Source organism: Carassius gibelio, chromosome A3 (assembly GCF_023724105.1).
Source record: "Carassius gibelio isolate Cgi1373 ecotype wild population from Czech Republic chromosome A3, carGib1.2-hapl.c, whole genome shotgun sequence".
NCBI classification, from domain to species: Eukaryota; Metazoa; Chordata; class Actinopteri; order Cypriniformes; family Cyprinidae; genus Carassius; species Carassius gibelio.
This window is the reverse complement of record NC_068373.1, coordinates 16,561,616-16,576,482: the sequence shown is the minus strand read 5'-3', so window position 1 is coordinate 16,576,482 and position 14,867 is coordinate 16,561,616. Positions and strand designations below refer to the sequence as shown.

At 46.2% G+C, this 14,867-nt stretch overlaps 1 protein-coding gene across 1 annotated transcript in view; it reads left to right on the top strand.

Moving 5' to 3' along the window:
- LOC127949209 (SH3 and multiple ankyrin repeat domains protein 1-like) overlaps positions 1-14,867 on the top strand; it is a 95,353-nt gene that overhangs the window by 38,672 nt on the left and 41,814 nt on the right. The window contains exons 3-8 of the mRNA XM_052546234.1: positions 2,033-2,236; positions 3,314-3,385; positions 3,565-3,673; positions 6,323-6,477; positions 6,587-6,754; positions 14,593-14,709. Coding sequence (XP_052402194.1) covers positions 2,033-2,236; positions 3,314-3,385; positions 3,565-3,673; positions 6,323-6,477; positions 6,587-6,754; positions 14,593-14,709 — 825 coding nt within the window. The remainder of the gene's footprint in view (positions 1-2,032; positions 2,237-3,313; positions 3,386-3,564; positions 3,674-6,322; positions 6,478-6,586; positions 6,755-14,592; positions 14,710-14,867) is intronic.

The window sequence follows — 14,867 nt, the reverse complement described above, 5'->3', positions numbered from 1 at the left end:
TATAAGACCATTTCAGATTGCAGCAATGATTTTCATGCTAAATTACTGAAAAAGTGGACATAGTAAAAAGTTTACATATGTTCCAGGAAAACGTGAAGACACATACATTTTTTTTTGTGTGTGTGTTCATTGTTAAAGCAGACTATTTTTGTCCATTGATGTTGAGATCAAATTGTATGAGCTATTTAACCCATGGTACATCTACGTTCATGTACTTTGTCCCACAACTATATTGCAGCACATTGGATGTCTACGTCTACATCTGTGTTGTGTACCTAATGTCGATTGAATCCTGTATGGTATTTATTCATCAGTGGAACAAGGGGATGTTCTGAAGAATGTTCACACTGCTCTTTTCCATAGAGTGAAAGTATATGTGAACCAGAGGATGTCCAGCTCCAATAAATCAATTAAAAAAAGCACCATAACAATGGGCCATAGGAAATTCCATGTCTTCTAAAGCCATTTACTGAAATGCTTGCCTTGACGGCTGTGGTCACCATCCTCTTTCACGATACTGGAAAAAGCAACTTGGATGTTCTGCTATAAACATCTTTTGTCTTCCACAGAAAAAGAACAATTACAGGTTTCAAAACATGTGAGGCATGTATAAAAGATGATGAAATGTTCATTTTGGGGTGAGCTATTCTGCACATCCTTGCATATGCAGGATGTTTGACTTGTCTACACACTGAGATGTGAGTGATCTCCTGTGAGGTTCTTCTGTGAAGTTGTCCACTACACCTATGACCTCTCAGTCAGCAGGACTCCTCCAGTGCACATGCACTCCGTAAGATCGCAGTGAAACACGCACAACATACCATAGCGCACCAAGGGACTGCTGAGATGTTTCTATGGCAACCTGCAGCTTGCTCCACTAATGAACTGGTTGCCATGGTGATGGGGATTGACTGTGTGCAAAGTGAGAGACTGAATAACAGAGGGAGGAAGAAATTTCACACCTCTCTGTGCCACTGCATGTACACACACACACACACACACACACACAAGAGGACAGTGGTAAAGAGAGCAGGAAACTGACTGTTTTGGGCTTAACCCCTAAACACAACCACGGACCAATCACAGCATCTCCTCAAGGTCAGAGGAGGGGATTTCTCTCCAGCACTCGCTGCAGGGCTGTCCCATTTTCACAGTTCCTGGAACAGCACTGCTGTCCCAAAATCCAGCCTGAGCAGCTCGAAGCTGCCATGTCCCTCAGCCTGGAGCTTGTGCTGAAGCTTGTAGGCTGCATGGAGTCTTAGGTTCACAGCAGGAACCAGGGTGTGTCATAAATCACACCGCTATTCCTGAGCTTCCTAAGCATCTATTACAGTATCTGAGCAGGCTGTGGGCTGGAGGTATTACTGAAGACTAATTAATCATTTGGCATTGCCATTTAGCACTACCAGGGCGACCAAAGTCTCAAATGATATCTGTTAATGAATCTGATGGACAGTCGCTGGTCAGGCGGTGTCCCACAAGCGAGGATGCTGCACCTCAGTCAACCACAATGACTCCCTCTAGTGCACATCGGTCAGAACTGCATTTTTTATTTCTTTTTTGGTTCAATGGTCATTTATAGTAATAGTAATTGTTTGCTAGTTATTATTAATGAATACAATTAAGTTAACCAAATTTAGTTATATGTACATAAATGTAAAATATATGAAAACAGATTAATTAGAATAAATATAATAAAAACTTCACAATATTACTAGTTTTACTGTATTTAGTATCAAATAAATGTGGCCTCTCTGAGCAGAAAACACCTCTTCCAAACTTTCAAGAATATTAAAAAAATCTTACCAACCCTAAAACTTATATATATATATATATATATATATATATATATATATATATATATATATATATATATATATATATATATATATATATATATGAAACATATTTTTACAATATAATTAATATTTTAATTATATAATAATTGTATATAATAAAAAAGCAAATAGTTAAAGCATTTTTTTTATCGTTTTGATTGTCTAACCACCGTTTTTTCTCTCTGTCTCTACAGAAGTGTCTGAGGTTCAACCCTGATGCAACCGTATGGAAGGCAAAGCAGCAGGTGCTGTGTAGTCTGACTGAATCTCTGAGGGATGTATTAAACTATGGCCTCTTCCAACCTGCTACTGATGGGCACGATGCCAAGTTCCTGGAGGAAGAGAGGCCGCTCCGCGAATACCCACAATCCTTTGAGAAAGGAGTACCCTATCTGGAGGTACCCTTCCTTTCATTCTGCTCTTCATTTTAAGCATTTTTTTGTTTCCTCTTTTTTTTCTTCTTTCTTTGTTTTTAAATCGTCTATAATTGAATGTGGATGTTGGTGCTAGGAAACTGATGCTTCAAATTGTTGCCAAGTTGATAATAATTCTTTAAGCAGTTCTCTGGTAACTATGAATCCTAATAACCCTGATATGGTTTATTGGAGACTGTTTCTAAATGAAAAAATTAAAATGTTTTTATTATTTGTAGAGCACAGGGAAATTAATATTTTACTCAACTCAAAGTCTAATTAATTCACAAAAAGCCCTTCTCATCTGAAGTTGATAATAAGGGTGGGCAATATCACTTATTTTCATTTCATTCTGAAACCAAGTACTACTACCAATGCCTTCTGTTTATTAATGTATTAACAATTACAGAATATGATTGTAACAGCTTAATTTAGGCATGTGCTTCTTGTGTTCAGTTACAGTGCTTGATACTTTGATACCTCGAGATGCTTTTTGACTGAAATCTTACTTTTTATACATACATACTGTTATAGTATTTATTCATATTTTAATACAATTTATTTAATTTTTAAATTTTAAATTTACATTTTTTGGTAATTTCAGTACTTCAGCTTAAATATAATTGATTCCATTCTAGAACAACTGAATTCATTTCAGATTTCCATTCTAAAAGAACTCAATTCATTTCAGATTTATTTAAATGACCTGTAACTATTTTAAAAATAGCTGTATGTAATTTGTAATAAATAATCAAATGAATAAAGCTGTTTTAATAGTTTTGTTTTTAGTTAACTTTTATCAACACAACCATACTATGAAAGGAAGTGGCCATAAAGGAATTGTGCCATAAACAGAAGTTAGACCACCTAGAAAAGCAGTCCTGCCAGAACAGTTTTAGACAACTTTAAGAAAATACCAAACATTTGTGTTTGTTAACAATATTTAGTCCTTCTTAGATTACAGTAAACCTTTATTTTTCCTTCCACAAACTGATGGAGGTTTCTTTTACGGCGCACAGTTATCTGTCTTACACTGATTTTGGCTGATTTTCTTTCACACAGTTCCGCTACAAAACCAGGGTGTACAAACAGACAAATCTAGATGAAAAACAGCTGGGGAAACTACACACAAAGGTAGGCATCATCACAAAAATCATCTTATTCTTTTCCAAAAACAGAAATATTAAGCAAACTTTTAAGGTGTGTTACTTGCGTCACTGGTGTATATGTTAAATCGATAAGTAGCTTATCGTCAGGGCATGCACTGCATAGCATGGTTGCGAGCCATAAGTTGTTTGTGTCTCCTCCAATAGGCCAGTCTTAAGAAGTTCATGGAATACATCCAGGCTGGGGCTGTGGAAAAGGTAGCCAAACTTATAGACAAAGGACTTGACCCCAACTACCATGACCCTGAGACAGGAGGTGAGGTGTCAGGCACTGCACTGTTCTCTTCCTGTGAGAGTTAATGAACTTCCCATTAGTGAGCTGAATAAAGAATTACTGCCAGCAGAGCATAAACTGGCCCACACACATGCTATATGCATATGGAAATGAGGCTGCATGAATATTCAATGCGCGTTTACAGGAATGGCCATTTGCATCTTCTCAAATGATCCATGCAGTTTCCAACAAAAGTCATCTGGAGTTGAAATTATGCAACAGATGCGTTAATGTTAGACTCAGTGGCTGTATCCTAGACCCAATTTCTACTTTTGGGCTATTTAATGAGATGAAACAATTACTGCAGCTCAACGATTCATTTCAGTGCACGTCAACAGAGAAAAAACACGGAATCATTTGAATGTATTTGTAACGAAGCAGCATCTTTTATGGTATATTAATTCTCATTAAAATTAAGTTTTTACTGCTTTGGTGAGCATTTGGTGAGCTGGAGACGTGGCCAGGCATGCTGTGAAAGTCGTTTTATGCACCAGATGACAATGTAGAGTAATATTAGCATTCATTTGACTTGCAAGATGGCTACTCTGAGAGTTGTTCACAGTTTGCATCGTCTGCGTTGTCACAGCGTTGATGTTGTGTTTGCCAGGCTGACAGTCACTTCTCCAAACAGACCCTGCTAATGGGGAGTGAGAGCTGCTGCACCATTTGCAATCACTAGGAGGCTGATCTGAAACAAATATGCTGTTACAATGAAAGGCATAGTTCAGCCAAAAATTAAAATAACCTTTTTATTTACTTACCTTCTTGTCATTCCAAACTCGTCTGAGGCAAGACACACCCTAGGTGAATAGGGAAAAAAAACGAATACTCCTACAATTAACTGTTAATATTAAAGGGGTCATATGACATTGCCAAAAAGAACATTGTTTTGTGTATTTGGTGTAATGTAATGTGCTTATGTGGTTTAAGGTTTTGAATCATTGGTGGCAAATTCTTTTAATATGTAAACGTACTTACAGGCTGTGAGTCAGAAGAACCAGACTGTCCTTGAAAAGTTGGAATTGCCTCACTTTACAGAAACAGAATCCGGCATTGTAGGCTAATGGTACAGGAAACAGTCCTCGTCCTCTGTAAAATGTGCTACACACATCTGAATATTTGGGTTGAACTGATCTGAAACAGTGATGGTGGAGGTGGCAACTGAGAGAATAAAAGTTACACCTTCTTTTTTTGTGTGACCATTTGGGTGGCGTAATGCTAATCTTCCCACATTGTGACATAGAGATGTTTGGGGGGGTTAAACGAGGGGAGCGTGGCTGACTCAACTTTTATAAAGAATATCTCTTTGGATTTGAGACTTTAGTCTTTGGAACTTTACAGATCTTCTGTATGCACCAAGAGCTTATAACACTCCAAAGAGAAAGGAAAAATTGAAATCGGATCATATGACCCCTTTAAGAATTGTATATTGCATATATTTGTATATTACATGTTTAAATATGCAAACGTTGCATTCTCTGATTAAATATACATTTATGTGCATACATTGGATGCCAGGTCAAGATTCTTGTTTCTTTTAAAGGGATAGTTCAGCCAAAAATTAAAATTTTATGTTTATCTGCTTAACCCCAGGGCATCTAAAATGTAGGTGACTTGTTTCTTCAGTAGAACACAAACCAAGATTTTGGTCCTCCTGAGCACGTTCTCAAGCAGGCACGTGAGGCATCTTCTTCTTGCTTTATGGCGGATTGCAGACCTATAAGTGCATTACCGCCACCTATCTCTCGAGTGGATCATTGACACTCTGTCTACAATCTCAATTAGGAGTGTCAATGGTCCACTTGAGAGATAGGTGGTGGAAATGCACTTATAGGTCTGCAATCTGCCGTAAAGCAAAAAGAAGAAGAAGACGCTTCACACGCTTGCTTGAGAACATGCTCAAGAAAGTTTTAACAGTTCAGACATTCTGTGTATCAGAAGTAAAACATAATATAAATACTGTTCAGTTTCTTGCACAGACCAATCATTATGTGTCTTTTCACATCAATGTATCGTCACGAGCCACAGGGTTTAATTTGGTTTTGTTTGTGTATGTTTTTTTTGTTTGTTTTATTGTATGTTTTAGCCGTGATTCCAATCCACTTACATCATAAGACTGATGGACTGCAACGGTTTGAGCTTAAGATTTTGGTTTATGTTCTACTGAAGAAACAAAGTCACCTACATAAAATTTACATTTTTGGGTGAACTAGCCCTTTAAGGTTTTTACAGAGGGAATTTTGTATGTTTTTTTAATCAAAAATCTCAAACATTGAAATGCAAAAGAAGATATTTTAAACAATTTACTAAAATATATGTACTGGATCATGTGTATCATAAAGATGTTAACAATTGCAACCAAACCACTGGGTTGAACTTGGGATCTGGATCAGTGAATGAATCTTCGTGTGCTGCATCAGTTGATTCATTAAAAATATCAGACTCAAAAGAAAAATTTGTTCATCATTACATCAACATGCTGACAAACTTGGGTTGATGCCAGACTGTTTAGACAAATCATATATACATTCATATGAATGATGTACCACATTGATCTTAATTATCCATTTGCCTAGTATAATAACTGATCGCTTGTGTGTGTGTGTGTGTGTGTGTGTGTGTGTGTGACAGAGACCCCACTCACTCTGGCTGTACAGACGGAGCCGGGTGGAGGGGAGATCATCAGGGTGCTGGTGATGGGGGGAGCACACATTGACTTTAGGGCAAAGGATGGCTTGACCCCTCTCCACAAAGCTGTCAGAACACATGCACACACTGCCCTACTGGTAACACATACACAAAATCACAGACAGCACCTCAGAACCATGATTGGGATGAAATTATGCTTGTAATGAAAAATTCATATTTAAATTTAATAATTTTCTGTGTTTTTAGACGCTGTTGTCTTTGGAGGCATCTCCTGATTATAAAGACAGCCGTGGGTTGACACCACTTTACCACACTGTGCTGATAGGGGGCGACACCTCCTGCTGCGAGACCCTCCTCTACCACAGAGCCAAGCTGGGGCTCCGCGATGAGAATGGATGGGACGAGACCCATCAGGTACAAAAAAATGCAGAGAAGAACAGTATGTGTGGCATATACAGCAAACACCTGAATAACTGATGTGTAACTGATGACTGTTGTAACTGATAAAATCGATGTGTCACAATTGTCTAGTAGTATTACATATTTGTGTAGCTTGAGTTGACAGTGGCAGTAGCTTGAATTCGGATATAGATGTAATGTAAATGTTATTTTTCACAAACAGTAATATCTGTAAAAACTGTATCAACCTAATTTGGTAAAATTGTATTATTCTGACTGTTTGAGTTTTATTAAAGTGAACCATTGGTCTTCTATAGTAGCATACATTTAGATAATGATAACCCCAGTTAAAATGTCTCGGTTACGTACGTAACCCTCGTTCCCTGATGGAGGGAACAGAGACGTTATGTCGACCGACAAATGGGGTCTCACTTGGGAGGCCAATCATCTCTGATTTTAAGAGAAAACGCCAATGAAATTGGCAAGTGGATTAACACACCTGAGCCACTCCCCGTGCCAGCGGGTATAAATAGGGCGACAGGTGCATCCACTCATTAGGTTTTACGCTGAGGAGCCGAGAATGTGTCCCACCAACAGCGAATGGTTCAAGGTTGTGGCATGGGGACATAACGTCTCCGTTCCCTCCATCAGGGAACGAGGGTTACGTACGTAACCGAGACGTTCCCTATCTGTCGGTCACTACGAGTTATGTCGACCGACAAATGGGGTCCTATGGAAAACGCCATAACCTGAACCTCGTCACAACCCTGTGGCGCTGCAATTGTTGACAAGCCTTGGCGTGCCACAAAAGCTACGCTTAAGGTCGTAACCTTCCCAAAGCCCCAGCGCAAATTCACTGACCTTGGTACCGAAGGGGCCAAAGGGTGAGTACATCGCTGCTGGAGAAGGCCATGCTGCTGTTCCGCCCACATAAAGTAAATGGAAGGGATTTCAACCTTCAGTGAAAGATTGCTTCAAATCTTCCCTATTTGTTCTTTCAGCTGGCAAGACAATGGGGAAGCGAGCCTTTAGGAAAGGTCGCTACGGAGACCACATCCTACCCGTAGGGAGGTGACATGTGGATATACCGATATGGACTGACCCAGGGGGCAGTACTACATATGGAAAGGGTCTCTGAGGCAGGTCCTACCTTGGAGTAGGGATGGAACGGCTGCCAGAAGAGACTGACAGAGCGATCTGTCAAGGGAAGACACGGGTTTGCCAAGAGGGAAACCTTACCGTGGAAGAATACACATATGGGATTACCCGCAGGGAACCCAGCCATATGGACACCTAGCCCAGTACAGGGGCTGACCGGCTCCGGGCATGCTAACGCCAGTACTGGGCCTGGCGACAGACTGCTCCGCCAAGTCTGACGCCGAGGGTGCTGGAGGATGCTCGACCAGGGTACGCCAACCGGGGAACTCTACTGGGAGAAGAAGGCGCTCACATCCCCGTGTTAGGGGGAATGGCGCAGCAAGCGAGACACCCAGCCAGCCCTTCCCGCCAATTACCTGTTACCCAACACACGGGAGGAAACTGGCTCTACACGGAGGTTGTAAAACCTCGCAAAGGTGTTAGGTGTCGCCCAGCCCGCAGCTCGACAAATGTCTGCCAGAGAGGCGCCGTGCGCCAACGCATAGGAAGAGGCCACACTCCGTGTGGAGTGGGCCCTCACCCCCAGGGGGCACGGCTCGCCTTGGGAATGGTAAGCCAAGGCGATGGCGTCCACTATCCAGTGGGCCAACCTCTGCTTAGAGAACAGCCTTCCCCTTCTGCTGACCTCCAAAGCAGACCAGGAGCTGCTCAGAGCTTCTGAAGCTCTGGGTGCGGTCCACGTATATGCGAAGCGCTCTTACGGGACACAGCAACGACAAGGCTGGATCTGCCTCCTCCAGGGGCAGCGCTTGCAGGTTCACCACCTGGTCTCGGAAGGGATTGGTGGGAACCTTGGGCACGTATCCAGGCCGGGGTCTCAGGACAACGTGAGAGTAGGCCGGCCCGAACACAAGGCACTCTTCACTTACCGAAAATGCTTGGAGGTCCCCGACCCTCTTGATGGAAGTGAGCGCGATCAGGAACGCTGTCTTGAGAGACAGGAACTTCAGCTCAACCGAATCCAGCGGCTCAAAGGGACCCCTCTGAAGTCCCGCCAGGACAATAGAGAGGTCCCAGGAGGGAATCAGGGGTGTCCTAGGAGGATGTAACCTTCTGGCACCCCTCAGGAACCTAACGATCAGGTCATGCCTCCCCAGGGACCGGCCGTCCACTGCATCGTGATGTGCTGCAATGGCAGCCACATACACCTTCAGGGTGGAGGGTGACAGCCCACGCTCCAGCCTACCTTGCAGGAAAGAAAGCACGACTCTGACCGGGCATCTCCGGGGGTCTTCTCGGTGAGAAGAACACCAATTCGTGAACAGACTCCACTTCAGAGCATAGGCCTGACTCGTAGAAGGGGCTCTAGCCTGAGTGATAGTGTCTACCACCGCTGGGGGCAGATCACTTAGGTCTGCCGCGTCCCATCTAGAAGCCACACGTGGAGGTTCCAGAGATCTGGACGCGGGTGCCAAATGGTGCCAAGCCCCTGAGAGAGAAGGTCTCTCCTCAGGGGGATGCGCCAGGGAGGGGCTGTCACGAGGAGCATGAGTTCCGAAAACCAGGTCCGGGTGGGCCAGTAAGGCGCAACCAACAGGACCTGTTCCTCGTCCTCCCTGACCTTGCACAGTGTCTGTGCGAGCAGGCTCACTGGGGGAAACGCATACTTGCGTAAAGCCCGAGGCCAGCTGTGTGCCAGTGCATCTGTGCCCAGGGGGGCCTGGGACAGGGAATAGTACAGCTGGCAGTGGGAGGACTCGTGGGAAGCAAACAGGTCTACCTGGGCTTCCCCGAATCGACTCCAGATCAGCTGGACCGTCTGGGGATGGAGTCGCCATTCCCCGGGGAAAGTGAGCTGTCGTGAGAGCGCGTCGGCTGCACGATTGAGCTCCCCCGGGATGTGGACAGCGCGCAGCGACTTGAGCCACGTCTGACTCCAGAGGAGGAGATGACGGGCGAGTTGAGACATGCGACGTGATCGTAACCCGCCTTGTCGGTTGATGTACGAAACAGCCGCAGTGTTGTCCGTGCGGACCAACACGTGCTTGTCCAGCACTAGCGGACGAAACCGTCGCAAAGCTAGATGTACTGCCAGCAACTCCAGGCAGTTGATGTGCCAAAGCAGTCGAGGTCCTGTCCAGGACCCTGAGGCTGCCTGCCCGTTGCATGTCGCGCCCCAGCCCGAGTTGGAGGCATCTGTTGTGACAACAACGTGCCGGGACACTTGTTCTAAGGGCACGCCGGCCCGTAGAAAGGCAAGGTCCGACCAAGGACTGAATAGGCGGCGACACATCAGTGTGATGGTGACACGATGTGTACCGCGGCGCCATGCCCATCTCGGGACTCGGGAGTGTAACCAGTGCTGAAGTGGTCTCATATGAAGCAACCCGAGCGGCGTGACTGCGGCTGCGGATGCCATATGCCCCAGGAGCCTCTGAAAGTGTTTCAGCGGTACCACTGTCCTGCCTCTGAAGGAACTCAGGCAGTTCAGCACTGAGTGGGCACGCTCGCTGGTGAGACGTGCCGTCATACTCACCGAGTCTAACTCCATACCGAGATAAGAGATTCTCTGCACAGGGGAGAGCTTGCTCTTCTCTCGGTTGACCTGAAGCCCCAACTGACTGAGGTGCCGAAGCACGAAGTCCCTGTGATCGCACAACTCTTCTCGGGACCGGGCCATAATGAGCCAGTCGTCGAGATAGTTGAGGATCCTGATGCCCACTTCCCAAAGTCGGGCAAGGGCGCCCTCCGCGACCTTCGTGAAGACACGGGGGGACAGGGAGAGCCTGAAGGGGAGGACCTTGTACTGCCATGCCTGACCCTCGAAAGCAAAGCGCAGGAACGGTCTGTGACGAGGGAGGATAGAGACATGAAAGTACGCGTCTTTCAGGTCGATCGCTGCAAACCAGTCCTGGGGGCTGGACGCATTTGATAATGCGTTTCTGCGTCAACATCCTGAACGGGAGCTTGTGTAGGGCCCGATTCAAGACTCGCAGATCCAGGATAGGTCGAAGGCCACCGCTCTTCTTGGGCAAGATGAAGTAAGGGCTGTAAAACACCGTCCTCATCTCGGCTGGAGGTACCGGCTCGATTGCATCCTTCGCCAGGAGGACAGCAATCTCCTCGCGCAAGACAGGGGCGTCCTGGACTGCCACCGAAGTCTCGAGCACGCCATTGAACTTGGGGGGTCGCCGGGCGAATTGAATCGCATAGCCGAGTCGAACCGTCCGGATGAGCCAGCGTGACGGGTTGGGCAGCGCAAGCCACGCTCCCAGATACCGTACAAGTGGCACCAAAGGGACAGTCGACATACCCGCAGTGGTGCAGCGATGGGGAGTCGTGCCGGAAGGCCCAGAAGGCACTGCGTCCTGGGTCATCGCAACCACACTCCTCGTGTTCCCGGAGGAACTGGCCAGAGACGCGTGGAGAGGCGTTGCGTCTCCGAACCGCGACCTCTTGTCCGCTGGCGAAAGGGGGCTTCGTGGGTGAGAGTGAGGAAGCTGTGCGTCGCTCATTGTCAACCCACGAGCCTTGCAACTCGGAGGAAGGAGAATTTGCTCTTTTATTGAAAATGTGGGCCAGTGGCGGAACAGAACAAAACAGAAACTGAAGATTCTCCGCCCGGCCCTCCTCCGGGGGAAGGAGTGGCGCTGTCTTCGCCATCTCCTGAAGAGCAGTTCTCCGCATCTCCGAGTTGCCCGTGTCAGGGCCGCTTGGTCGACTTCTTGGAGGACTTCGCAGCCGGGAGTGACACGGGGGGCGCCGCTCTCCTGCGCGGGGCTCGACGCGCCGGCCTCGAAGAACTCTCAGCACGGGGCGGAGCTGGCGTAGAGGACGCAGGGGGGCGCCCACGGCGACGAGCAGGCTGAGGCGCTACCCGCGACGGAACGGTGGCAGCCGGAGAGACACGTCGGGGCAGGATGTGCTGGATGGCCTCAGTCTGCTTCTGTACCGCCGAGAACTGCTGGGCAAAGTCCTCGACAGTGTCGCCGAACAGGCCTGCCTGGGAGATGGGGTCGTCGAGAAAGCGCGCTTTGTCCATGTCCCTCATCTCAGCCAGGTTCAGCCAGAGATGCCGCTCCTGGACCACCAGCGTGGACATCGCCTTCCCGAGGGACCGCGCCGTGACCTTCGTTGCCCGTAAGGCGAAGTCAGTCGCCGTGCGCAGCTCCTGCATCAACCCCGGGTCGGTACCACCCTCGTGCATGGCTTTGAGTGCCTTGGCTTGGTGTATCTGCAGGATAGCCATGGCATGCAGGGCAGAGGCAGCTTGGCCCGCAGCACTGTAAGCCTTGGCAGCGAGTGCGGCCGTCAGCTTACAGGCCTTGGACGGGAGGCGCGGACGATTCCTCCAAGTGGCGGCGTTTTGTGGGCACAAGTGCACCGCAACCGCCCTCTCCACCTGGGGAACCTCTACGTACCCCCTGGCTGCCCCGCCATCGAGGGTGGTGAGGATGGAAGAGGGAGAAGAGCGGCTTCTGGCCGTGAAAGGGGCCGTCCACGACTTCGTCACCTCTTCATGCACCTCCGGGAAGAAAGGCACCGGAGCAGAACGAGGTTGTGAGCCGCGTCCCGCGCCGAGAAACCAATCATCCAGCCGTGAGGGCTCGGGACTGGGTGGTGTAGTCACCTCCAGTCCGATACTCACGGCTGCCCGGGCAAGCATGGCCGACAAAGTCCGATTCGGCAGCAGCGACAACACCCGAGGGGGGCAGCCCCGCCGAACCTTCATCCTCAGAGGTCGATAACCCATCCCCCGATGCAGCAATCGACATCTGGTCTTCGGGCGGCGCACCGAAAGACACGCTGGGACCGCTGTGAGACGGCCCAGCAGAATCAATCGGCAGCTGCACGGGACAGTCGCTGCGTGAGGAGTGAGAGGTCCGTGGGGCATGGCCCGGCGGAGAAGCTCTCACTGTGATCCTCAGATCTCCCAGAGCGCCAGCCGGCGGCCCTCTGCTCGAGCCAGAGAGACCGGGACGGGTGGCGACAGAGGGGTCTGCTGCACTCCCCTTGAGGAGTGAGAGACGCGATCGCAGCGCTGCCATGTTCATACGCCCACAGTAGACGCATGAATCATCCACGAGCGCAGCCTCAGCGTGTTGGACGCCCAGACACTGCAGACAACGCTCGTGACCGTCAACCGAAGACAGGAAACGACCGCATCCAGAAGGACACGGACGAAACGGCATCTTGAAAAAGACGCGAATCGTCCGTGATTTGCTCTTTTAGAACTGTCTCTTTTAGCCGAAGCGCCCAGGGGAATCGCCGACTCGCAGGGACACCGCTGTAATGCGCCGTCACACCGACCAGGAACAGTTTTAAAACAAAACAAAGATGATGGCTTTGTAGAGGTTTCTTCATCCACTACTCGGCTCCGAAGCAAAAATCTAATGAGTGGATGCACCTGTCGCCCTATTTATACCCGCTGGCACGGGGAGTGGCTCAGGTGTGTTAATCCACTTGCCAATTTCATTGGCGTTTTCTCTTAAAATCAGAGATGATTGGCCTCCCAAGTGAGACCCCATTTGTCGGTCGACATAACTCGTAGTGACCGACAGATAGGGAACCATGGTACCATGGTAAAAATGTAACTATATGGTTTGGTATTTGTAGTCTAAATACTTTTAGTATAAATGCACAAACACTATAGCTTTATCACAAAAGAATACTGTTATTATATTCCATTACTCCTTTAACACATTTAATACATATGCATTAATAATATAATAAAATTATGTATGAATATCTCACAAATTCTGTTAAAATATTATGGTGCCATTACTGTTACTAGAGTAAATCCATGGTAAACCATGGTGATTTGTTGATTGAAAAGTCTTCTGAGTGTCTCAATGTTTCTCCTGTATGTCATGCAGCACTGTTTTATCTGCCTTTTAACTAGTTTAAATCACAGACTCATTTGTGTTTTTCGCTGAATTCAAGTGCTTGCTGGCTCTCACAGCACTGTTTAGAGTCGTGTGACAGAGACTTATCAGCGAGTAAACGCATCTGCTGCTTGAACTTTGAGCCCAGCAGATAAATGCTCAGTGTTGCGTGATTCAAATCAGTCACACGGTTTCATTTGTTCATGAGCATTAACATTTATCAAACTCTTGTTATCATTTTATCGATGAAAAATATATCTCAATAATTATCGTTATAGTTTTATTGTCCAGCCCTAGGTCTTTTGTAGCCGGCTGTATCTGTGAATCATTCATTCGTGTGTCATGGAAAGCACTGATCTACCCTGAATATACCTGCATATTATTTACACTTTATGGTTTTATGTCTTTATATTTTAGATATATGTGGTACCATTACAGTAAGTTTACAGTATGTTTATTTTTTTTTTTTTTTTAAAGAAAGAAATCAACAGATTTGTTGTACAAGAATGCATTAAATGGATCAAAAGTGACAGGAATGACATTGCATTGTTACAAAAAGTTCAAACAAAGTTCAAATAAATGTTGTTCTCTTGAACTTTCTATTGATCAAAGAATCCTGAAAAATGTGTCACCATTACGCAAAAATATTAAGCAGCCCAGCTGTAAAATACTAGTTAAACTGTGGTAATATTAATATATGTTACATAAGGAGTAAATCAGCATACACAGTAATAAAATAAAGTCTACATGTATTAAATTTGTAATAATGTTTCATAGAACAAACATTACACTGTATTTTGGAATAAACTCCTCTCATATCCTCTCCTCTCCTTCTTTTACCCCCCCACCCCCCCTTCTCTCTTTCTCCAGGCTTGTCAAAATGGGAATTCTCAACACTTAGAGCACCTGCTTTTTTATGGTGCAGACTCCTCATCCCAAAATGCCTCAGGAAACACTGCCCTGCACATATCTGCTTTATATAACAAGGTACAACTTCTGGTCCTGCCACAAAAAAAATAAATTAAAAAATAAATAAAAACACCACGCCAAATAATAAAATCTCATGTTGAAAATATCTATCTTATACCAGCATGAATTTTCGTGCTGGTTTGTTCTGACTAGTGTTGGTTTAGTGTTGTTTGGCT